Source organism: Osmerus eperlanus, chromosome 24 (assembly GCF_963692335.1).
Source record: "Osmerus eperlanus chromosome 24, fOsmEpe2.1, whole genome shotgun sequence".
NCBI lineage: Eukaryota > Metazoa > Chordata > Actinopteri > Osmeriformes > Osmeridae > Osmerus > Osmerus eperlanus.
In genome coordinates, this window is record NC_085041.1 from 5217842 (window position 1) to 5241921 (window position 24080).

The 24080-nt window shown below is 50.3% G+C and overlaps 1 protein-coding gene across 2 annotated transcripts in view; it reads left to right on the plus strand.

Annotated features, from left to right (window-relative positions):
• The window catches only part of oca2 (oculocutaneous albinism II), a 52753-nt gene that overhangs the window by 16282 nt on the left and 12391 nt on the right, over positions 1 to 24080 (plus strand). For both annotated transcript variants that reach the window (XM_062450963.1, XM_062450964.1), the window contains exons 13-23: positions 269 to 393; positions 1246 to 1384; positions 5858 to 5990; positions 8443 to 8590; positions 10190 to 10247; positions 10471 to 10579; positions 16175 to 16302; positions 17063 to 17122; positions 18087 to 18191; positions 19388 to 19481; positions 22492 to 22585. In XM_062450963.1, coding sequence (XP_062306947.1) covers positions 269 to 393; positions 1246 to 1384; positions 5858 to 5990; positions 8443 to 8590; positions 10190 to 10247; positions 10471 to 10579; positions 16175 to 16302; positions 17063 to 17122; positions 18087 to 18191; positions 19388 to 19481; positions 22492 to 22585 — 1193 coding nt within the window. The remainder of the gene's footprint in view (positions 1 to 268; positions 394 to 1245; positions 1385 to 5857; positions 5991 to 8442; positions 8591 to 10189; positions 10248 to 10470; positions 10580 to 16174; positions 16303 to 17062; positions 17123 to 18086; positions 18192 to 19387; positions 19482 to 22491; positions 22586 to 24080) is intronic.

Genomic DNA, 24080 nt, shown 5'->3' on the forward strand with positions numbered 1-24080 from the left:
TCTCCTTAAAAAACAACAACACGATTTACAGCTTCATTTAACTTGTACCGCAATGCAGAAGATTCCGTCGACCCTTTGATAAACGTTTCATTTCACCTTCCAGGGCCAAATCATGTTTATAACGACTCCCCCCAAAAACTAATTTCCATAATATAATTTAATTCACACGTTACGTGTAAACGCTTTGAAGATGTGGAAGACCGGTGTGTCGCTGGTGGTGCTGCGTCAGCCGTAACGGCCCTGACCCCGTGCGTGTGTGTCCTTGCAGGCGTACCAGCTGTCCAGAGGCAGGGTGTGGCCCATGATCATGATCCTGTGCCTCATCGCTGCCATCCTCTCCGCCTTCCTCGACAACGTCACCACCATGATGCTGTTCACCCCCGTCACCATCAGGTACACCCCCCCCCCCCCCGAGGGGCCGGCTGTTGGAACCGGACCAATCACAGGCTGCCCCTCGGCGACACTGTTAAAGTGGCCGTGTGATGGCAGACGTGTTGTGTCTGCGGTTCAGACTCTGTTTGTGGTACGACGTTAGCTGAAGGAGATATGCTGTAGTTAGAGATGAAACTATTTAGGCCGAATCTGTGGGACCTGATATCTCTCTTCCCTCCTCTCCCTCTCATACAACTAAGAGAAGAAGTGAAACTTCTTTGGGAACATGATGAAAAACTGCTCCCAGCATTGCGAGCTGTTGGGGCGTAATTAGCGACCATGTTTGGAACCTTAGAGAGGTTCCCAGAGGTCTGTGTTCTCCACGGAGACTCCGGTACTCTTGAAATATCTCTGGAGAATCACACATGCGGACGTTCCTTTACCGTTAAGTTCCCATTAGCCAAACTTTGTTTTCAGGCTGGTAAGACTGCTCTTACTCTAAAGAAGAAATGGCTTTATCAAGCTGAATAAGTCCAGTGTGATCTTCTCCACTGCAGTGCGATCCTATGCTGTTGGTATGTTTTCCTTTGTCCTGGTGTGCTTTGTGTCTGTCTTCCTACCTGTCTGTCTGCCTCCCTGTCTGTCCACATGTCTGTCTGCCTATCTTTCAGCCTGCCTGTCTGTCAGTCCCTAGGTTGAGGTTGACCTGAACAGTAACTGCAGCTTGAGTGCTTCCAAATCAAATTAAAAGTTATCTATTTTTCTGCACTTGCAGCAATCTAATCAGAGCTAAAGGGTTTTTCTGAATCTATCTCTTTCTCTACCCCCCCTCCCTCTCCCTCCCTCTCCCCCTCTCTGTTTCTGATTGGTCAGGTTGTGCGAGGTGCTTAATCTGGATCCGAGACATGTCCTGATTGCTGAAGTAATCTTCACCAACATTGGAGGGGCGGCTACAGCTGTTGGAGATCCACCCAACGTCATTATCGTATCAAATCAGGACCTGCGCAAAAACGTAGGCCTCCTTTCTTTTTTTAACACTGCTGTAATCTCAGGGGCTGAGTCACAGTGGGGGGCTGGAGGTTGGAGGGTGGGGGTGGGTCACTAGGAAAGGCTGTGAGGCTGCAGAGATAGGATTGGGGACTGGGGGACTGTGGTAGAGGTATGTAGCCAGAGAGGAGACCCACAGAGACAGTAGGTAATTCAAAAGAAATGCCCTTTTAAACTCTTCCCGGCTTTCACTACTGGATCCGCCGTTAGAGATGTCTATGCTAGTCATCGAGTCATGTCTTGGGCCTGGATGAGGAGGTCTTACCTCACGTCTTCCCCTTCGCTCTCAGGAAAGAGAGCCGCCCACGCCCGCGCCAACCCGCACACATGGAAGAACAGCCACACAGATTTGCCGTGGGGGGGGGGGGGGGAGAGGGGGGAGACTTGCAGTTTTCGGTGGATGGTATATGTCCTGATTGACAGTCCTCACCCATGCTTAATGAAACGTACGCCCTTGCATCTGACAGCTGGTTTGTTTAGGTTGGCGTGACCACGGAGGAGGTCTCAGGTCAGAGGAGGAACGTGTGTCTAGGGTTGTTGTTGTTCGTTGTTGTGGGTAGACATGGTTGAGTTGAACATTGGATTTCTGTGTTTCGACACCCGTTGGCACTTTTCTTGACGTATGACTATGTTTAGCCTGTGTTCTGCACCTCTCTGTCACCAACCGTCTCTGGAGGAGGGGATCCCTCACTGAATTGTTCCTCCCAAGGTTTCTTCCATTTTTTCCCTTGTCGTTCTTTTACGGTTTAGGTTGGTTGAGGGGCAGTTCTGTGGGTGTATGTGAAGCCCTCTGTGACACTGCTTGTAAAAGGGGCTATACAAATACATTTGATTTGATGATACAGTTGGTGGTGGATTTCAAGGATTCTGCATGTTTAGATTAGCTGTGTGGCCAGGTACTGCAGCTGTCTGGAATATTATCCCCTGGTTCATCAGCCACGGACCTTTTCAACTCCAATCAAATGCAATATTATTTGTATAACCACATCGCAAAGTAACCACATCTTGGCTACCAGATAGCTATTAGCTACCAGCTAACATTCAAGGAGCATGTTGAATGAAAAACAACATGGTCAATTCCAGCTGTGTGTACCATATAGAACCCTCCAGGTTCGCATGATCACAGGTGAAAAGCAGCGTCTAAACGGATGTTTCTGGATGTTTCTGCACACTCACGGCTACCTGACCACGAAGAGCGTCTCGTCTGGGTCGAACACCCCACCTGGCGTCGTAAACCTGGACGCTTCCAGACGATGTACGGGTTATCTGTGCTCCACACTCTGCCCTGCCCGGGCTCCCACACGCGCGCCTCGGCAGCAGGGCAGAGTGTCGATATGCAGGTGATGAATGGAGATGTAACGGCAGTGTAGCGCAACCGATTTGGATTTCTGGTGGCGGCGTTATAAATCACTGGAATTAAAACTGTCAAAACGGCAACAACAGTGTGACCCCCCCCCCACACTACCCCTTAGCTCCCCCCCCCCCCTTTGTTTCAAAGCACCAATAAGATCCAGCTTCAGCAATTTCCCCTCACCCGGTTTTGACAGGATTCTGTTGCCATTGTGTCCTGTTGTTCGTAAACGATTAACTTGGCCATGTACCCTGAGATAAGCTTTATTTATATCAGTATACTATGCAAAAGTCCATCATCACAGGACGAGGTGTGTGTGTGTGTGTGTGAGGTAAAGCCACAAAGAGAACCCTGAACAGCCCACACAGTTAGTGAAACTGCCCTGCCAATCACAGAGGTGCAGTGAAACTGCCCTGCCAATCACAGAGGTGCAGTGAAAGGCTTCCTCGCCTCCTCATTCTGGTGCTCACTGGTTCCTCTCAGCTGAACGGTGTCGGCAGCGTCGGCGGGCCCTTTGATCGCGGTGGAAGCGGTCCTTCCTCAGCCTTGACGCCTCTCGGTGACTCTGAGAGACATGATGACACCCTCGCAGACCTGATGCAACACGCAGCAAAACCTGGCAACCTCGATGACCCCCCCACCCCCAACCCCGCTCTGTGCTGCACAGCAGGGGGCTGGGTGGAGGGGGGGGGGGGGGGGTTCAAATGTTGGTTTTTTTAAAGGCCAGTCTCTACATAGAAAGCTCTGCGCCCACAGACCTGGGAGACTTCACCTAAACCCTGTGTGTATGACATTCTAAAGCGTGTGCGTGAGGAGTGTGTGTGTGTGCGCGTGTGTGTGTGTGCGTGCTGTGGTGGCTGCTGCTTCAGCTACTGTCGCGCCTGGACAGCTGGATATGGCAGGGTTTCCCAGGCGACAGAGCAGCAGCTAGTGTGTGTGTGTGTGTGTATGTCAGTTGGACATTTTTAGTTGGTTTGTTGGTTTGTTTGTGTAGGGGGGGTTTGGGGGTCGTGGGGAACGTGGGGGGGGGGGGGTCGGGCACAGCTGTGCGGTTGCCATGGCAGCTGTCCCAGGAGGAATGACCATGCGTGTGGAGGGATGGTGGCAGATAAACATTCTCTGGCTCATTTGAGGGTCATTCTCCTGAACCAGGAAGCCACTGTAGCATCTCGGCTGTCAACAGATGCATGCTGGGACATCACACACCCCGCAACCAATCAGAGCGTCCCTCACCCCGGGGCCTTGCATCCAATCGCAGCGTGTTGCACGCACACTAAGCTGCCGCAAACAACTAGTGTTTATGTTGTATTTTCATTTTTGGACATTTTTTCCTTCATCTGGATGTAGTTTGGGGACTTGTTTACCACAGCTGAATGTGGAGCATAAATAACAGATGAGAGGATTTCTCACTCTTTTACTCAGAGTTTGCGTCAGTTTTACCCCAACTACATTGCCTTAGAGTCACACAGCACCCAGCTGAGAGAACAGGAGGGGAGAGACAGAGAGAGAAAGCCTTCCATCTGTAGTGCACAATTAGAGGAACATTCTAGAAAAAAAATCTATATATGGAGACAGTCAACCAATCAGCTTTGTGGAGTGCCGGTGTGACTTTGTTCTCAGCCTGGTGCTTCATTAATGAAGAACTTCCTGGAAATGACCTCACTGGTCACCTGCAGAAGCATGTGAGCTGGCTCAGGACTGGGAGGCTTCAGGGAGCTGTTATTGTGCATAATGTAACCTTCAGATGCTAAAGAACTCATAACACAGCGCAGCCTGTGGGGAGAAGGGAGATAAGGGAGGCTGTCGTCGATAGGGAGAGAATTCAAAGCCCCCTTGGGGTATTTTTCTGTTATTTTTTAACAAACTGACGTGGTTTTCAGTCCGCATGTGTTAGTCACCTGTCTTACATTACATTTTACACTTATCGAACTGCAACCTTCTGATTACTAGCCCAATTCCCTAACCGCTCAGCCACCTGACTGATTGTCTTTGTCTACCTTTCTCATGTTCAGGTGTTTTGTTGTCGTCGTCTCTCTCTTCTATTGTTCTCTCCAACCAACCACTTCAGAGTTCAAACTCTGACTGACTGGATTCAGAACAGACTCTACCTGTAGAGGTCACTGTTATCCAGTCTTCCCCCTCTTCCTCCTCCTCCTCTCTCTATCCACCCAGCTCCATCCCTCCGTCCCTCACACACCACATCGCCCTCCTCGTCGCCGTGTCTCGTGAGGGTCCGAACCGTTTCATCTCCTGTAAACGGCCGTTTCCGGAGATAATGTCACGCAAGGTAGCAAACATCCACACCTTCGGTCGTGTTGTCGGCCGAAGGATTCTCCACCACCCCCGCCCCCCTCTCCCGCCAAGATAAGCTATTCCTTCCTGCCCATGTAGGGGGGGTTGGGGTGGGGGGGTGATATGAGGGGGACCTGGGCCCCTGCCAGACTTCTGCCAGGTGGAGCTGAATAACTATAAGGATGCAATTACCAACACCCCACTGCTGGACTGATCGAATTCCTCACTCCCCTCCTACCATTTCCTGGGGCCAGTTCTAAATCTGTACTTTTTTTATTTATTTTTTTACAGACAAAAGACCCTCATTACCAAAAATGTACCATTCACCCCACTACTATTAGCTAAGCTTGTGATGCAGTGATTATCAGAACTGCATATTAGAAGGCTGAAATTGGCAACTTCCTGTTATTACTGTTGCTTTGTTGTGTGTTCTTTTTTGCCCCCTCACGTACATCTGGCAAACAATGTTCTTTTGATAGTGTGCAGACAACTCCCATTCTCCATTCTGGTTTGCTGTATAGAAATAGAGCGCCTGACCTTGCCTGTGCATCATTGCCTGTTGAGGCTGAAAGGGAGGAAGGACTTAGTGCAACACTGAAGCATTTGAATGTAAACTCAAAGTAGAGCGTTCTAATCATCGACGAGAAGGTGGATCAATCGAGCCCTTTCAGCCCTGCTTCTGGTTAAGAACCCGTCAGCCTTCCAACCGTGACATATCAGGGTGGGAGGTTGCCAGCGGTTATCTATAAACCAGAAGATTCCATTTGCTGATACTGTTTTTATTCTGTTTTGCAGGGGATCGATTTCGCCGGTTTCACAGGTTACATGTTTCTGGGAATCTGCCTGGTCCTCCTAACCTCCTTCCCCTTCCTGAGAATGCTCTACTGGAACAAGAAGCTCTACAACAAAGAATCCAGTGAAATTGTGGGTGAGTAGCTACAAGGTCATTTCCTGTAAAGACAAAGGACCGAACGCCATCCACGAAATCCAGGCCGCCTTTTATTGACTTCCCTTGACCAAACTGCCGCCTGTAGGCTCAGTAAACCCCTGCCACTGCTCCCGTTCCAAGCAATGAACGTACCCCACGCTCCCCTCATCTCCCTCATTACAATAAGCGTGCCGTTCCTTCATTCTCCGTGGCTTCCTCCTGACCTCTCTCGCCCCCCTCTCTCTGGCGTTCAGCAGTGTGTTTAAAGAGGGCTCAGGGCTCCCGGCGTGCGTGCAGACCGAGGCTCACCTTGCTCGGCGGAGGCGAAGACCGTAGGACAGCGGGATTAGACTGCAGTTGCCTGCACTACCACTCCCCCACCACCTGGTGGGGGCATCAGGGTGGCACATTAGACCCCCACCCCCTACCACCTCCCCCACCCCCTACCACCTCCCCCACCCCCTACCACCTCCCCCACCCCCTACCACCTCCCCCACCCCCTACCACCTCCCCCACCCCCTACCACCTCCCCCACCCCCTACCACCTCCCCCACCCCCCCTTCTGCTCTGAGGTAATTAGCCCACCTCTTGCGTTATCCTTATCAGATGACTCGGTCACCCAGCCTCTAGCGTGGTTATATTATGGGATGTCCAGAGTTACTGTGCTGGGGATGGGAGAGCGAGGGAGGTGACGATGGCACACGCCCTTCAGCCTGGTGCCTTTCTTAAACACGCACGGATGTGTCCACTGTGTTCATGTGGTAACGTTACATTATGTTTCGTGTTCAACTATATGCGTTACCAAGACAATGAGGCAAGTGACACACTACAGACATAGACTGGAGTCCGAGAACATTTAACCAGCTCGGACGACCCGTCAATCGTTCCGTCTACGGTTGAAAAGTCAGTTGAGGGTCTTGGGGGCGCCGTTTCCATGGAGACCTCTGGTGGTTGGAGACGGCCGAGTGTGAAGGTACTGACGTCGCTTCTGTCGCTGCCGACACAGCGAGCCGGCGGGAGCAGCCGCGCTCCCTCCACTCCCTGGCACCATCGTCCCAGGGAGGGGGGGGGGGGGGGGGGGGGGGGGCGACACCATGAGCTACGACCTCATCTCTGCCTCCCCGCACACACACACACACACACTCACACATGCACTTACAGATGTACATACGCACTAGCGCACACACACACAGCACAGAAGCAGTTTACACCCTTCTAACATGAGTTACATAAACGTTAGGTGTTGTATGTGAGAGTCCAGACCTCTCCAGTCTGGTCACATGGCCATTGCTTTTATGATATTGTTTTTATCTGTTTTTAATATCACTCTGTGTTTTGGTCATTCGTCCACAGTGCTGTTCGTTGTCGACCACCCAGAGTGATTCAGTAGGCTGTATTATTATCACTCATTTGCATAATCTGCAATCGGATTCAGTCTGCTTCTGTTAGATAACAACAACCCCCAAATATTAGATTCATGTGCATAACCACGTTTTTATTTCATTCCAGACCAGTAGAACAAACCAACAAAGCAGAGAAGGGTTGTCAGGGACGGTTCTCAGGGAAGGTTCTCAGGGAAGGTTCTAGGAGGTTGAGGATGGTGATTCCCCAGGAGGCTTCAAGTCACTCTGCTGTCTTCACCCCTGTTAGGATGTGTGTGTGTGTAGGAGGAGAAGGAGAGATGGATGACAAGGAAAAAGAGAAAGGGAGATGTGGGAGGGGGGTTGCGCCACTGAATAAGACAGCAGGGACATAGTGTGCCTTGGACACTGACAGGAAGTTTCCCGCTGGTCTCCACGGCGACCCATCAATACCGAGCCAATATGACATGTATAGAAACCCTCCCCCTCCTCGGAGACCCCCCCCATCCCCAGCGCCCCCCCCCTTCCCCCCGAGGAAGGGAAAGCACACAGCTAAACCAGCTCAAGGCTCCCCGTCGTGATTGGTAATTGCGTTGATTCGCTAACAGGAGTGTTTTTCCTGTGCCAATTAGATGTCATTAAGGGCACATAGCAACCGCCCTGACAACAGGCGCCGCTCGCCGCGGCCCTCGCCGTCATCCAGGCGCCGGCCGGACGCCACCTCCTGTGCCTCCGTCCTCGCTCCGGCACGGGGCGCCACGCGCGGCCGTGCTCAGCCGCCACCTGGCTGGGGGATGATCCCACCAGGGGGGCTGCAGGGCCCCCAGGACTAACACCCCCCCTGCCACCCTGAACCGAAACACACACACACATCTCCCAGCTGGCTGTAGTGGGGACAGATGAGGCTGGAATTGGGATCAAAGCCACGGACCATATGACCACCCCCACCCTCCCCCCGCCCACCACCTCCCTGGACGTGTCAGAGCATGGCCATGCCGACAGGCCTGTTGTCAGGGATTCAGATGGTTCAGTTGCGACTACAGTGTGTGACCCTCTCTGCTTGTGTGTGTGTGTGTGTGTCTCCTCCTCAGAGCTCAAACATGAGATCCGTGTGTGGCGTGCCACGGCCCAGCGCATCAACCCCGCCAGCCGGGAGGAGACGGCCGTCAAGTGCCTCCTGATGCAGAAGGTGCTCAACCTGGAGAGCCTCCTACGCAAGACCATGAAAACATTCCAGAGGTAGGTAACCTGGCACAGATAGGAAACTTTCCCTGAGGTAGGTAACCTGGCACAGATAGGAAACTTTCCCTGAGGTAGGTAACCTGGCACAGATGGGAAACATTCTGGAGGTAGGAGACCTTCTAAAAGTAGCAAACCTACCACAGGGTAGGAAACCGTCCAAAGGAACCGTCCCTCCTACACTCGCTTCCTCCCTCGCCTACCTCCCTTTCTCCTTCCCTCTCTCGCTTCTTCCCTCCCTCGCCTACCTCCCTTTCTCCTTCCCTCTCTCGCTTCTTCCCTCCCTCGCCTACCTCCCTTTCTCCTTCCCTCTCTCGCTTCTTCCCTCCCTCGCCTACCTCCCTTTCTCCTTCCCTCTCTCGCTTTTTCCCTCCCTCGCCTACCTCCCTTTCTCCTTCCCTCTCTCGCTTCTTCCGTCCCTCGCCTACCTCCCTTTCTCCTTCCCTCTCTCGCTTCTTCCCTCCCTCGCCTACCTCCCTTTCTCCTTCCCTCTCTCGCTTCTTCCCTCCCTTGCCACCTCCTTCCCTCGTCCTTTTGCTCCCTTTCTCCTTCCCTCCCTCGCCTACCTCCCTTTCTCCTTCCCTCTCTCGCTTCTTCCCTCCCTCGCCTACCTCCCTTTCTCCTTCCCTCTCTCGCTTTTTCCCTCCCTCGCCTACCTCCCTTTCTCCTTCCCTCTCTCGCTTCTTCCGTCCCTCGCCTACCTCCCTTTCTCCTTCCCTCTCTCGCTTCTTCCCTCCCTCGCCTACCTCCCTTTCTCCTTCCCTCTCTCGCTTCTTCCCTCCCTTGCCACCTCCTTCCCTCGTCCTTTTGCTCCCTTTCTCCTTCCCTCTCTCGCTTCTTCCCTCCCTCGCCTACCTCCCTTTCTCCTTCCCTCTCTCGCTTCTTCCCTCCCTCGCCTACCTCCCTTTCTCCTTCCCTCTCTCGCTTTTTCCCTCCCTCGCCTACCTCCCTTTCTCCTTCCCTCTCTCGCTTCTTCCGTCCCTCGCCTACCTCCCTTTCTCCTTCCCTCTCTCGCTTCTTCCCTCCCTCGCCTACCTCCCTTTCTCCTTCCCTCTCTCGCTTCTTCCCTCCCTTGCCACCTCCTTCCCTCGTCCTTTTGCTCCCTAACTCCTTCCCTCTCTCCCTGCCTCCCTCCATCCTATCCCACCTCCTCCTTTCCCTCCCTCCCTACCCGTGTTTGCGTCTAGACGGGCAGCCCCGAGCGATCATCTTGCCAGAGACTGGGCTGTCCATCACTAGGATACATGGCCCCCTCGGTGCCCCTTGAACACACTACAATACATCTCTCTTCATGCCCGCTGCTCATTTTCTCTCTCGCAGGTCAAAGGGCACACTAGCGGGTGCTTGTGTGAAATGAGACCATTAAAGCTTGCCGTATTCATCATGACGTCGGGGGAAATATGACCTTTGAATTAGCCGTCTGACCCTTCCTCCTCTAAGAGAAATGCATCAATAAGAACCTTAATGGAGATAAAGGTGTGATTACAATGGAGAGGGACGAAAGCGTCTGTTCCGCGGAGGGGGATGACGAATGTGTGTGGTCGAGGCCCAGAGTCGGGATGAGCAACGCGGGGCTGACGCGACTCTCTGTTCCCGCAGGCAGATATCACAGGAGGATCAAAACTGGGAGCAGAATATTCAGGAGCTGCAGAAAAAGGTAGAGCTGGTGATCCGAACTTCTGGCACGTCGTACGTTGCCAACGTTTCGCCGGAGTCGTAAAGCACTTCTCCTCATCACGGCGCCTTTGTAACACTGATGTTATCCCTTTTAATGAAGTCGGCTTAGTCTACGAAAACCGACTTTAGGCGAGAGCTTTGAGTCTGATGTAATTATCTGTTCTTCCAGTCAAGATTTTCTCGTTTATTTCCTGTCCTCACAGCACAGAATCACCGACAAAATCCTCTTGGTCAAGTGTGTTGCTGTCCTGGGAGTGGTGATCGTCATGTTCTTCCTCAACTCCTTTGTTCCCAGCATTCATCTGGATCTGGGTAAGCGCCCGCTCTCTCCCTCATTAGTGTGAGGAAAACGTTAATGATTAAGAGGCATCTCGTTGTTTTTACAGGCGCCAATGAGCGCTCGTGGGTAACCACGGTGTCATTATAAAGCAGGGCTTCTTCTCCTTGCATTTGAAAGGAGCTCCAATAATAGGCTGACAAAGATTCCCAGGCAGGAAATGACACGGGACGCTCGGCTGCTTTTGGACCTGTCACGCGTTTCCGTACGCCACACAAAACAGGGCCTATTTCTGAGGCCGTGGCGAAAACACACATTTAATCTTATTACGTACTTAACCTATGAGCATGTGCATTAATTACAAAAAAAAGAAAACAGTTGCAGATAGCGTAAGGGCATGTATGCTTATAGATGTTAATTGGATTTTATTTAGATTGTGAGAGATTGTGATAAACTGATGTCCCCATCAGTTATATGTGGGTGGACACCCCCCACACAATAGGAAAGCCTTTTATCATACAAAGGCCTATTTAGCTACCAAATTACCATTGCTTGGAGACATGGGAATTGTAGTTGTTTTAATTAGCGACACGGAGAAGCTGCTCTTAGTCTAGCTGGAAAACATGACCCCCGGACATGTCAACAGTCCTCATAAAGGCAAAGATGGATGGATTCCTTCAGCTATCGCGGTAGAACATCTGGCAAGATGTCAACCTCTCCCTGGGAAATCACAGTTAAATACCACTGAATTAGATCCTGTCTCTCTTCGGATGGTACCTCCTTGAATTCCAATTAAAGCATGTGCCAGATGATTACAGACCACATCTCCCTGAGGGGGTCCTCCGTATCTACTAACATTGGGTTTATCCAGTCTGTCAGGGAGTGTGTGTGTGTGTATGTGTGAGAACATGTGTGTGTGTGTGTGTGTGTGTGTGTGTGTGTTTCGACCTGAGGGCTGCATCCTGTTTCTCTATCTGACGTTTCTGAATGGGAGCTGGGAGATGTGCGTTTCAATGGCCGCTGACCCTAAACACTACCTCCATTAGCACCGAGCCCACGCACAAAGGAAGATGTCTTCATGCAGGTCCTCTCCTCTCCCCTCATCTCTCCTCTCCCCTCCCTTCCTCTCCTAACCCCAGTCACGGCGTAGTAACCAAACATGTAGAGTTAATTGCAGGGCTCTCTTGGTTTACCTCTGGCTGATGTTGATTAAATGCGCATGACCCACAACGTCACCCCCCCCCAACCCCCCCTCCCTTAGCAAAGCTGGGGGTTAGCACAGACATACAAACCAAACACGCACACAACCATACGCACACTTACACATGCATACACACCTACCATATGCAAGCTCCTCACACAAACGCACACACACACTTAGCCCTCATTAATGCACGTAGGTCACACCGTGGGGTTTCAATCTATTTAGGCACAGAAGATGTTTGGGAAATTGAGCATCATTAAAATTTCATTAGGTTGACATGGCAAAATGTAATTTGCATTTGAATATTGCCTGGTCATTTACTCACTGCGATGTGGCTGTAGATGTGTCCTGCAGTACACACTTACTTCCTGCGTGAAACAGGAAGTGGATAGATCATAGGCTTGCATCTGGTAGTAGCAGTAGTCTTTGGTTGTTGTACCTGTGTTAGTGGGAGTTCACATAAAAACTTTTACTTAAACTATCTTCTTTTTTGTTTTGTTTTTACACGAAAAGGGTGGTTTTAAAGCCAGGTCCTGAGAAGACCGATGACACGCCAGCGCGTGATTTAGCTTGAGATAGCGTCCGGGCGTGCTCACCGCTCGAGCTCGGCCATCAACACGAATGATCTTTAAGCATTCTGGCGCCATACCTCCCTTCCTGTTGTCCTCGTCCTATCTGCCTGAGAAGCTGTCTCCCTGCCTCGCCTTCCCGGCGCAATCTCAAGACGGCGAATCGCACTTGTAAACGCCGCATTGGCTCATCTAGCGGCCTTGGTCATGCCGCGCTCAGACTCTCTCCGGTTCTGTGTATGTAGCACCATATAAACAAACAATCGGGCCTCAGATAAACAAGTGCGATGAGACAATGTTCACGACGCACCCGCCTGAGTCGGAACACTGCTGTCCTGCGCGTGATGAATGAGCCTATCACTGGCTGCTCAGAGTCTTTTCAAAGCGGTTTTTAATTGGAGAGATCTCTTGGTTCGCTGTCGGCTATTTGCTTCCCGACACTACAGGAGGCTGCCTTGGAGAATATCAATGCTGGAAGGAAATAAGAATAAAAATGTTGCGTCCCGCTCATTTTGTATGTTCGTCTGATCTTATCATGGATGGTGAGGCAGTGTTTTTTAGAAAGTTTCGCGTGCCGCCCCCAGTTAACCTGTTTACGCTCCTGTTTCGCCCGCGAGACAAAAATGCTGCCTCCCCCTTCCTCAGTTACGACGCACTAAATTCTAAAAAATATATTTTTTAGACGCTACACATGTTATACATCGTTGGAAAGCTACGATTCTTGTGCTTCCATTGAAATAAACCAATTCAAGATCAAGTCGCAATAGCAAGCAAAGTCAACGTCTTTTTCCGGTGAACATTCCTTCAACAATGCCAAAGAAAAAAGTTGTACTCACCCTAAGTTGTTCAAATAGGTCCAGGTGTGCAAATCATGCCATCAAAACTTGATCTGCGTAAGTCCCAAGGGTTCAAAGTATCTAACCATGTAAAGTAATTCGTCCAAATACAATGTTTTACGTTCATGAATAGCCATTATCCTTTGTTTCATTATGCAAGTTAGCCGACGGAAGAAACAACTTGTTCACATAAAAGTGTTATTTTCTCCGATTTATCAACGGAGTATTTACAAAATGAAGGTCTCAAAATGTCCGTTGAACCCTCCCCTTTTGATTGACACCTTGTTCGACCCAATAGGAGCTTCCATGCCCCGTTGACAGCCCTCTAAAGCCAACTAGGTCTGTGCGTCCTGCCCCCCCCCGCCCCCCCCCCCCACACTCGTTCTAAACAAATTTCTCGAACTGGCTTCGACTGGCTCTGAAATTAGCTCGTTAGCCTTGTAGCTGACAGCTAGCTGAAAATGCCAATACCTCATTTGTATGCGTCTGTGGAGCCTTCAAAATAACAGTCGATTGCGCAATATGGTTGACAGAATCAGTGTTCTTTGTGCGCCAATCCTTGGAATCAGATAAAGCACTCCAATGTGTTCATGCTTCAGTTTTTGTGTTTCAGTATTACTAATTAGGGATTTAGCTATTATATATGATATTTCTAAGTACCAGAGATGGGCCAGAGATAACAATTATGAAAAAAATACCTTTTTATTTGACCTTGACCTTGGTTACAAAGGGTCATTTTGGAGTCTCCAAAAGACCCTTTTAGAAAATTCCTGGATGTACTCTTATAAAAACATGTGTCAAATATGAATATATTGTGGTATTATGTTTGACTTTTGATTTGAATTGGGTAAGGCTTCAACCTGTGGTCCAATTTAGTCTTCCAGATAATACCTACCACCTCTAGGCCTATTCAGGCCTCTGTTTTCAAAACAAAATCTAGGCGGAAATAGAAATTTTCACTTTCCTTGTGTTCAAGCTTCTATTACTCAACACTAGAAGGACTGACAGGGGTCCTGACAACAGGGGACATAACTTCAGAGTGTCAGCTTTCAAAAGAGATCATTTACATGCATGTACTCCAAATGGTTCAAGAACAGCTTCCAATTTACTTTGGGTATGCTGTTTAGGCGTTTTCAGGCAAATTTAACAGGAACATGAAAAGGTTAAAAAGAAAACCTGTAACACTTATGTATGTGTCCTATCTACTGAAAACCATTCTACCAAAGAATGTGTTGTTTTCCTGTCTTCTGTGTGTGTGTTTGTCTGGGCTTTGAGTCAGCAGGCCTTTGTGCCAGCTGCAGATGTAGCCCCGGGCCACCTGTCCCTGTCCCTGATTTGCAATTAGCATCTCTACGGGAGCGCCCCATAAGGTAAAACAAACACCCCCTACCCAGCACCACGCACACCGCAGACAGAGCAAGGTTTTGTGGTCCACTCTTCAATCCTCTTCTTTCCCTTCTATCTCTCCATTTCCCTTCCTTTCTTTTTCTCCCCCCTCTTTCTTTTTTCTTTGCCTCTTCTCTTTTTTCCATGTTTTCCTTCATCTTTCTCTCCTCTCTTTCTTCCAGACACATGCAAACATCTCTTTATCTCTCCCCATCTACCACTAAGTGTCTCCCCCCCTCCCCCTCCCCTATCTCTTTGCCAGTTTTCATCAGTGCTAAAATGATTTCCCCAAGGCAATTACTAACTTTCACCTGTTTAATCAAATTGCGGATCCAAGTGGGTGTGCTCTCCTTTTCTCTCTCTCCCTCTCTCCTCTCGGAGTGTGTGCGCACACAACACCAGGTAAACGCAAGCCAGAGCCAACATGACCCTGAGTGTGGAGTATGTGCCAAAAACGGCTATGCTTTGATGATGAGTGTTTGATTAAACCCACTAAGCCTGCCCAGATACATAATACATCAGTCTCTTAGAAGGCCCACTTGACTCCATCTGATAACGGGGGGGGAAAGAAGAGTCAGAGCGCACGGTTGGGTGTAAATGAAATCCACGCCATGACACACACTCCTTATAAAACACACACACCGTCGACTTAAGTAAACCAATTTGTTTTATTTGAGTTCTCCACCTCCCAATATCTGCCCAATGAGGAGCAGCCTCCTGAGCACGATGATAATGTAGTTAACAGTGAATCATAATGTAACCGGGAGCGGTAACAAGGTTAGGTTCTCGATGCTTTTGCAGGATCGCTGCAGTGTTCCGCTCTCGACCCTACTTTTCTCCTTATCACATCAACGAGGCCCGGTTGCCATGGCCTGACGTTTATGGCGTGTATATATGTGGTGTTAAGATGCATAGGGACATCTGGCTTGACATTTGTATTGGGCAATGGCTCCTTGGGGACAGATTAAAGTCAGTTTATGAAAACAACATGTTTTTCCTTTTGTGATTATGCGTAAGTGGGTGTAGATTAATGGGCAATTTGATAAATAAAAAAATAAATCTATGACCCCATAAAATGTGCTATAAGTGAAGGGGTGCGAATGCTTTCTGAAGCCACTGTATGTAAGCTAAATAAACAGTTTTCCCTCTAACTGCCCTTCTGTTAGTCTCCAGTTATTAGAATATGATGTGCTAGATTAAGGTTGGAGGAGAAGTCAACAGGCAGGGTATGTTATGTTCACTACACCTCACAGAACAGTAAACCTGAAAGAACACTGATTAGGATCGCTACATCATAGTCTGAAGAACAACTCACAGAACCAGCAGCTTGTGATTTCAGCCGAAAAGTAAACTCACAGCAGATGGATCTGTGCCCTGTTCTGCTGGATTAGTCAGCATGTTTTTATTTCACCAGAAGCAGTCTAATATTCCCGTCATGTGTTATTAATTTAATTGTGTTCTAACTCATTGCATCACTTTCAAGTCTATTTACAGTGCGGGCAGACATGTGAACAGACAGACAGTTATGCAAGACCGACTGTCAGACAGCCACCCAGACAGCCACCCAGACAGACAGATGTTCGTTTGTTCATTCTTCCAGTGTCTGAGGGGAGTGTCTCTGTCTCTGTGTCCCAGGGTGGATCGCTATCCTGGGGGCCCTGTGGCTGCTGGTGCTGGCAGACATCCAGGACTTTGAGATCATCCTGCACAGAGTGGAGTGGGCCACGCTGCTGTTCTTCGCTGCTTTGTTCGTGCTCATGGAGGTATTTCACACACTCAAACACAAGTAGACACAAACACACACACACAAACACTCCCACACTCACAGGGCTCCAAGCCAAACAGAAACGCACTGTGCGACGACACAAGCAGGACTGTGCCCGTCTCTAAATCTCATCCCGGCTCACGCTGTGACACAAACCATTCTCCCCCTCGAGCCGTGCTGCTGGGAGGGACAAGAGAGACACAAAGTAAGGCACATTTCTTTCACCCGTTCTGACAGCTCTCACACACACTGTGATGGAATCGGGAGAGGGCGGTTAGCCACACTGTGCATTTGTGAATTCATTATTGCTTCTCATCCACCAGTCCCAAGGAAGAGTGGGTGAATGGGAAGGAGTCAGCAGAATTGTCGTGCTCTGTTAGCCGTTAGCGTCCCCAGCCATGCTAATCTTTAGTTAAGTGAGGCGGCTATCTCACAGTAAACACTCCTGTCCGGTGGTCGCACAACAGCCCTGTCACTCAGGGCCCCAGACGGAGACCGTTTATTTGCCATTTGCAACAAGCACAGGTGCTGGTGCTCCTCTTGAGTGTCCTCGCAGCCCATCTGAACCTCCCTAATCCTAGTCCTAAACCAGCTCCGTTTCAGGAAGTCGACAGTCTGTATTCTATTGTACTGCAGGTTTCACTCAGTGTCGGCACACACCTGTCTGGGATTCCCTGTCTTAGTCGTAGAGTTGCACTCAACTCTGTCATCGCTAATATCTCCTTTTAATGAGAAATGTGTGCTCTCTTCTTCTGCAGGCTCTGGCTCAGCTGCAGCTGATCGACTACATCGGGGAACAGACGGCCCTTCTGATAAAAGTGAGTTGTTTACCCGCTCGTATCCAAGCCGACGGTCGTCACCGCGCTGACATGAGCGCTAGTGGCACGCAGGTGATGTGATGTGGCACTCCCATGTTCATTGGCCCCATAGTTATATGCATAGCCTTCTCCTGCAATTCAATAATTGCATGCAAATAATGGGGGGCTCACTCACCCCCCCTAGTGAGTGAGCCCCCCATACTGGGGTGTCGACACCATATTCCAGCCTGCGTGTGTAATGTCTCCACCGAGGCACCTCTCAGAGCAGAATTAGCCTGTGATGGACACGTCAGCTCCAGTTTAGACAGCAGACCTGTAACTCCACATGACAGGGCGTGTGCTCTTCTGATGCCTCCCCACGCACTGGGCTGTAGGAACGAGGAGAGGAGGAGGAGGGGATGAGAGAAGGGGAGGGAGAACAGGAAGCAGGGACGGGGGTAGAGGGGATGGAGAGTGAAGCGCAGATAAAGAGGGAGAGAGAGGGGGAGGGGGAGAGGGAGGGAGGGACAGAGGGAGAGAGAGAGGGAGGGAGAAGCCAGCCACCTTTATCTCCCCTGTGATGTCCCAGACAGCGGCAGGTCCAGACCTGCCGCTGTCTCGGGTGTGTCAGAGTGGAGCGCCGTCATGCTCCGGCTGGTCCCTGCACGGGATTGGTTACGCTCGCCACGGCGGCGAGACGCCACCTGCGGCCCTGTCTCGCGTCCTCTCAGTCTTCACCCCTCCTCTCAATCTCTCCTTCCTCCTCTCCCTAATCTCCATATCCCCCTGTCTGAACTGGGGGGGGGGGGCGCCGCGCCAAGGCCTCAACTTAAACTGGAGCCATTTTATTTAAAGCTGTTAAGTGTGTGTGCCTGTGCATATGTGTGTCTGCATGCCTGAGTGTGCGCATGTGCATACAGTGGGTGGGTGGGTGTGTGTGGAGCGCGGCCCCCTGACGTGTGCCTCCTGTTATCTCCTCCGTCAGGCGGTTCCCGAGGACCAGCGCCTGGCCATCGCCATCATCCTGGTCATGTGGGTGTCCGCTCTGGCCTCGTCTCTCATCGACAACATCCCCTTCACCGCCACCATGGTAGGAGGCTGTGCACACACACACACACACACACACACGCTCACAAACACCCGTACGCACGCGGGACAGTCACGCGCGCTTGCACACACTCAGTCATTAGCATCAACATGGTCAACCGGTCTTCGACAGCGATTAGAAGCCCGTGTCAGCTCCCTTGTTCGACTACTTCCTGTTTGAGGAATGTTTAGCCTTGATAATGAGGCTGCCTGCCACACAGAGTGTTGTTGCCTAATTAAAAGTTAATTTATTTTTGTTTGTAGTTCGTCTATGTATTTTGTGTGGCCCACTCCTGCTGTTTAGGCAGGGGCTGCGGTTGGTGTCAGCCCACTAGAGGAGCATTGCCGTTGATACACAGGAGTGTGTTTTTAATGCGTCGGGTTCAACGACTGCTGTTCAGCCGACAGAATGGAACAGTAAATGGGATGGCTACTGTGCTGTGTAATGTGTTTCAACTCGGCCCATCTGGCAGATCTCTGAAGCGCTCAGCGTCCTACTCGCAAGCTAGGTGAACGACAGCTACACGTCCAATTGCGAAACGACATCCTGCTAAACGATATAGGCCTAATGCTTAGCGCCATATTGCTAAATGACCTACTGCTAAATGACCTACTGCTGAATGACCTATTGCTAAACGACCTACTGCTAAACGACATGATACTGCTAAGCTCCTAATTGGATTCTGGGACGGAGTCCTTTTCTGTCGTGCGCATGCACGGCTTTGGTTCCAGAAGCCCTCAGCAGCATCCTCTAAAACAGGCCTGTCACAGGACGTCGCTCCACACGGTCCCCTTTTGACCTAGAGAATCCATTAACTGTGAAAAGCTGTTAACTCACCTTCAATAGGATCCTAAGAGGCCTTGAAAGGGACAGACCCGCTCTCCGTTCCACTCTCGCTCTCCCTTTCACTTTCTCTCTCAATAGAACAACATGCTCTAGGGGGAGTGACCTTGACGCTGAGCAACACCCCCTCCTGGAGTCACCAGGAGAATGCGCCTGGCTAATTGGTGTTGCGTTTGTAGGCGAACTAACTTGAGAGACGACGTTCAAAGTCCAGCACAAGTCTTGCGATCCCGTTCTGACAGAGACGTGGCCACACAACGTTTTTCGTTCACATCTCCACAACATCTCCACAACCTCAGCTGCTCTCGTCCTGAATCGTTGTCTTTCTCTGTCTCTCTCTCTGCCCCCCCTCTCAGATCCCTGTCCTCATCAACCTGAGCCAGGACGCAGACGTCAACCTGCCTTTGAAGCCCCTGATCTTCTCCCTGGCCATGGGAGCCTGCCTAGGAGGTGAGTAAAGGAGAAGGAGGAACAGGAAGGGAAGGAGAGAGGGATAGACAGAGAAAATGTGTGTGTGTGTGTGTGTGGTAGGGAGGGGGGGTGATGGGAAGGGGATCTGTGCTTTGTTGGGTTTCGGGGCCAAAGCACTTTTACTCAGATTGATAAATGCCATCCAGCATCAGTGGAGGCTCAGGTGTCAGCAGTCTTTGGGGAATGTCATCTGTTTGTGTGAAGGATAAGAGACCCCTGCCAGAACCATGAGCAGCATCCCACAGGGCCTGGGGCCGGCCCCTATGGAAGGCAGCAGGTTCCCCAGCCCAGAGCCCTGTCTCATCCACACTCACCCCCCAGCCCCCCAAGCTCAGACCCTCATCCACACTCACCCCCCAGACCCCCAAGCTCAGACCCTCATCCACACTCACCCCCCAGCCCCCCAAGCTCAGACCCTCATCCACACTCACCCCCCAGCCCCCCAAGCTCAGACCCTCATCCACACTCACCCCCCAGCCCCCCAAGCTCAGACCCTCATCCACACTCACCCCCCAGCCCCCCAAGCTCAGACCCTCATCCACACTCACCCCCCAGCCCCCCAAGCTCAGACCCTCATCCACACTCACCCCCCAGCCCCCCAAGCTCAGACCCTCATCCACACTCACCCCCCAGCCCCCAAGCTCAGACCCTCATCCACACTCACCCCCCAGCCCCCAAGCTCAGACCCTCATCCACACTCACCCCCCAGCCCCCCAAGCTCAGACCCTCATCCACACTCACCCCCCAGCCCCCCAAGCTCAGACCCTCATCCACACTCACCCCCCAGCCCCCCAAGCTCAGACCCTCATCCACACTCACCCCCCAGCCCCCCAAGCTCAGACCCTCATCCACACTCACCCCCCCTCCAGAAAGAGCTCTAATCAGCCGTGGTGTGACAGGCCTTATCGATCTGTGATATGAGGCTGCGACAGACTCAGTGACGGTCTCTGTGACACCATGACAGATGAGAGCAGCCGGGGGGGGGGGGGGGGGGGGGGCGACGACGACAGCAGGAGATGACGCGCACACACACAAACACACACACACAACCTTGACAGTATGGGAGAAGCCAGGAGAGGAAAGCTGGGCCAGCTGAAGTAGATGTGTAATTATCACAGAAGCGAGCTGAAGAGGTTGGCAGCGTCGGGGGCTGCAGTGAGGGTGGGGGGGGGCGGGGGTAGGACTGAATTACCTGAGGTACTGTCTCGTGGGGTACCCATGGGGGACTTGGCATCCCTGCACCTTGATGACTATATGCTAGGTTTGTTTTTCAGTATTCCTTTTACTTGTATCTAGGGCTGTCACGATAACTACTTTTTGTTGTGCGATATATTGCACCAAAATTAATTGCGATAAACGATATTATTGTAATTTTCAGACCCTTTTACGCCACTGATTACATAATGACCCCCCCCCAAGGCGAGTTTTCACGCCTGTTTGCGAGTCTATGTCGCTTCAACATGAGATATACCAGGTGTGGCGTGAGAGCGTGTGAAATGGTTGAAATGCGTGAGAGTTGTCAGCCATAGTTTGTCAAAAGTTTGCAGCATATTTGTAAATGCTGGTTTTTCATCTCTTTGGCTATATAGTGAGTTATGCTATCTGTGAGTGTGCGCCATTTCATACTGTCACGTTTTATATTTGCACTCTGTAACAGATAACTGTCTGGAAGACCCCTTTCCAGCTCTAGCTGCAGTTGTTGTCACAGGTTGAACAACTGGGTGGGATAGTTATGTTTTAGGTGCGATGTTAGGTTAGTTACCTCTTTTCGTTTCCAGTTTTTAAACAAAGTCGACATACTGGCTCGTTCACGTTAATTGACTCTCATCTCGTTCGGCTTAAAGACAAAATGTTCCCACACCGGAGCTGAAGATGCGGCTTTGAAACCCAATTGCGGCTTTGAAGTCCATTTTTACTTGTTTTTCCTAACTAGCTGTAGATGTCACGAAACAGAACACTTTATAACACAGTGGGTTCACGCCTTCTCTTCACCTGTCGGTGCCCGCTCTGTGTGTGTGTGTGTGGAGACGCTAGTCCCGCCTACGATTTCGACACAGAAAGCAGACAAGATGACAGAGGCAGCGGGATCGACTAAAATGTTGGTGACATTCGTTTTTATGTAAAAAGGTATATAATCATTATTTTTTATTATAAAAATGATCAGTTGCAATATCGCGGCACCAACAATGATTGCGTTCATTTCTATATATCGTGCGATAAGTCAATATATTGACTATCGCGACAGGCCTACTTGTATCCACCCCTTCTCCTCCTCCTCTCCTCTCATTTCCCCTCCTAGCCTCTCCTCTTCATCTCCTTCTTTGCTCCTCCCTTCGCCACCTCCTTTCTTCTTTTCCTCCTCACCTCTCCTCTCCTCTCCTCTCCAGTCCCTGGTTCTGCCTCGGCTGTGGTTCTGTGGCGAACAGCAGGGCTGCCAGACCGAGGCAGGTGTCTATGCGTCCTCGAAGGGGAGGGACAAGCCAAGCCTTTAATGATGTGAACCCCGGGGCCCTTTCATCAGGGCTCATTCAAAGCCCTCTCTGTGGAGGCCCGGGGGCGCCGCCCCATGCGAGGGGCCTCGTCACGACTCGTCATCCGTTTGGTTTTGACCTCGGAGAGCGAACCAAACGAAGGTCACGGAACGTATTTCACGGAGATGAGTGATTGCTCTCTCACAAAGATGTCAGATTGCAATCAGCACGGCCGGGTGTCTCAAAGGGGTTTGGTGGAACCGCTTTTCACTTATTGGTTCGGATGGAGATCTCTCGAGATGTGACTTAATTGTTCTAGAGCTTTTGTTTGATTCCGGAAGGGTCAGAACCGAGCGGGCTGCGCGGAGACGCCCCTCGCTGGTCCTGGGTCAGGCGTGTTTTATTTTGACGTTTGCTGGAATAAAAAGGACAGCCATTACTGGGAGGGTGTTCAGAGAATGAGAACTGTTTGCCGCCCTCAGAGGTTGTCTCTAACAAAGTCTCTTCTGCTCCTAAAGGAAACGGGACTCTGATTGGTGCCTCGGCCAACGTGGTGTGCGCGGGGATCGCCGAGCAGCACGGATACGGCTTCTCCTTCATGGAGTTCTTCAGGTAGGTCGACACGCTTTACTACAGAGGGAGAGAGACGGGGAGAGAGATGGAGGACAAAAAAACATCTTCCAAATGGGGAATAGGGGGATAGGGGGATATGTCAGTGGTTTGGACTGCAGGTCAAGAGGTCGCAGGTTTGACTTCCTCCACTCTGGATCCAAGCGCCTGCTGAAAGCACACGTTATTATCACGGGCACTGTCAGAGATCTCGGTAGCAGAGACTGACACCTGGATACTTATCTGCTCCCTGTCGCTAGGTCAATACACTTCACCTCCAAGGGCTCAGCTGGTGGCAATTTGCTACAGCTCGGTGTGTGTGTGTGTGGGTGGGTGTGTGTCTGTGGTGATGGTGGTGGGTTTGTGTGTGTGTGCGATGGTGATGTGTGAGTGGTGATGATAATGGCCGGGTTTCCCAGATTCGTTAAGAAGCTCTTAACGCTAAGAGCTTCTTAACCCTTGTGCTGCCTTCGGGTCACATGACCCAAAGGTTCATAACGAACCATTGTTGTGTTTACCCAATTTTACCCAATCCAAAAACAAATAAAAACTAGAGTGTACAATTTCTGGGGAAATTGTAGGGTGTGCTTGCTTGCGTCGGTTGCACAGGGGTCCGTTTTTGAATGACATTTTTACAACTGATATATCTGTATATTTTATATTAAAATGCATACTTATTATTTATAAACATTATATAGATTTAAAAGCATTTTTTTTGTGCTGCTCATTTACAACTGAAAATACGAGTGAAGTGTAGAATTAAATATGATGTCTTCTCATTTCCCCTGCAAGAGGTAGCCTCATAGCTGAATCAAAACGAATAAATTTGGCAGACCGGTGTAAAAATGGACCTAATCTCTATGACTTAAATGTCCTTTTAAGTTTTCCCTTCTCGTGATATTTTCAGGCATTTAGCCTACTCATATTGCATTCATTCATTAATAAAGAACCCCCTTTGAAGATTATTCTACGACGTTACCGGCAGTAGAAGATGGAATCGCGATTCAAACAGTACCATCTGCTAACTGAAAATATGCCCCCAAAAACGTAAATAAGCTTGACATTTATTTAGTGGAAAATCGCTCATTCATAAAAAGCTCACTGGTAGCGATCATTGTCAGTAACAACGCAAAATGCGATATAGCCCTGTGTGGAGAAGCTGCCCCGGTAAATTCTACTACTACAGTACAGTACTAGACTACTGCTGTGTTTGTCTTGGTAGCGATTGTGTTGGTTGAATTGGATTTAACGTTCCGTTGTACGGTTTAGGCTGAAATTAATTATTTTCATGAACAGATTGACAAAGTTTAGGCTGTGGCAATGAAGTTCAGGTTAGTAGTTAGACTTTTGATTTAAGTAAGGGGAGTGCCGAACATGTTGTGTAGATGTTTTTGTAGTGTCTCGCGTAGGCTACAGCGTTGCAGTGAGCTACACTGGTTTGAAACCACAGGTAATGATAATTTCACCCACAAATCGTTTACTTGTAATGTAATGTCAT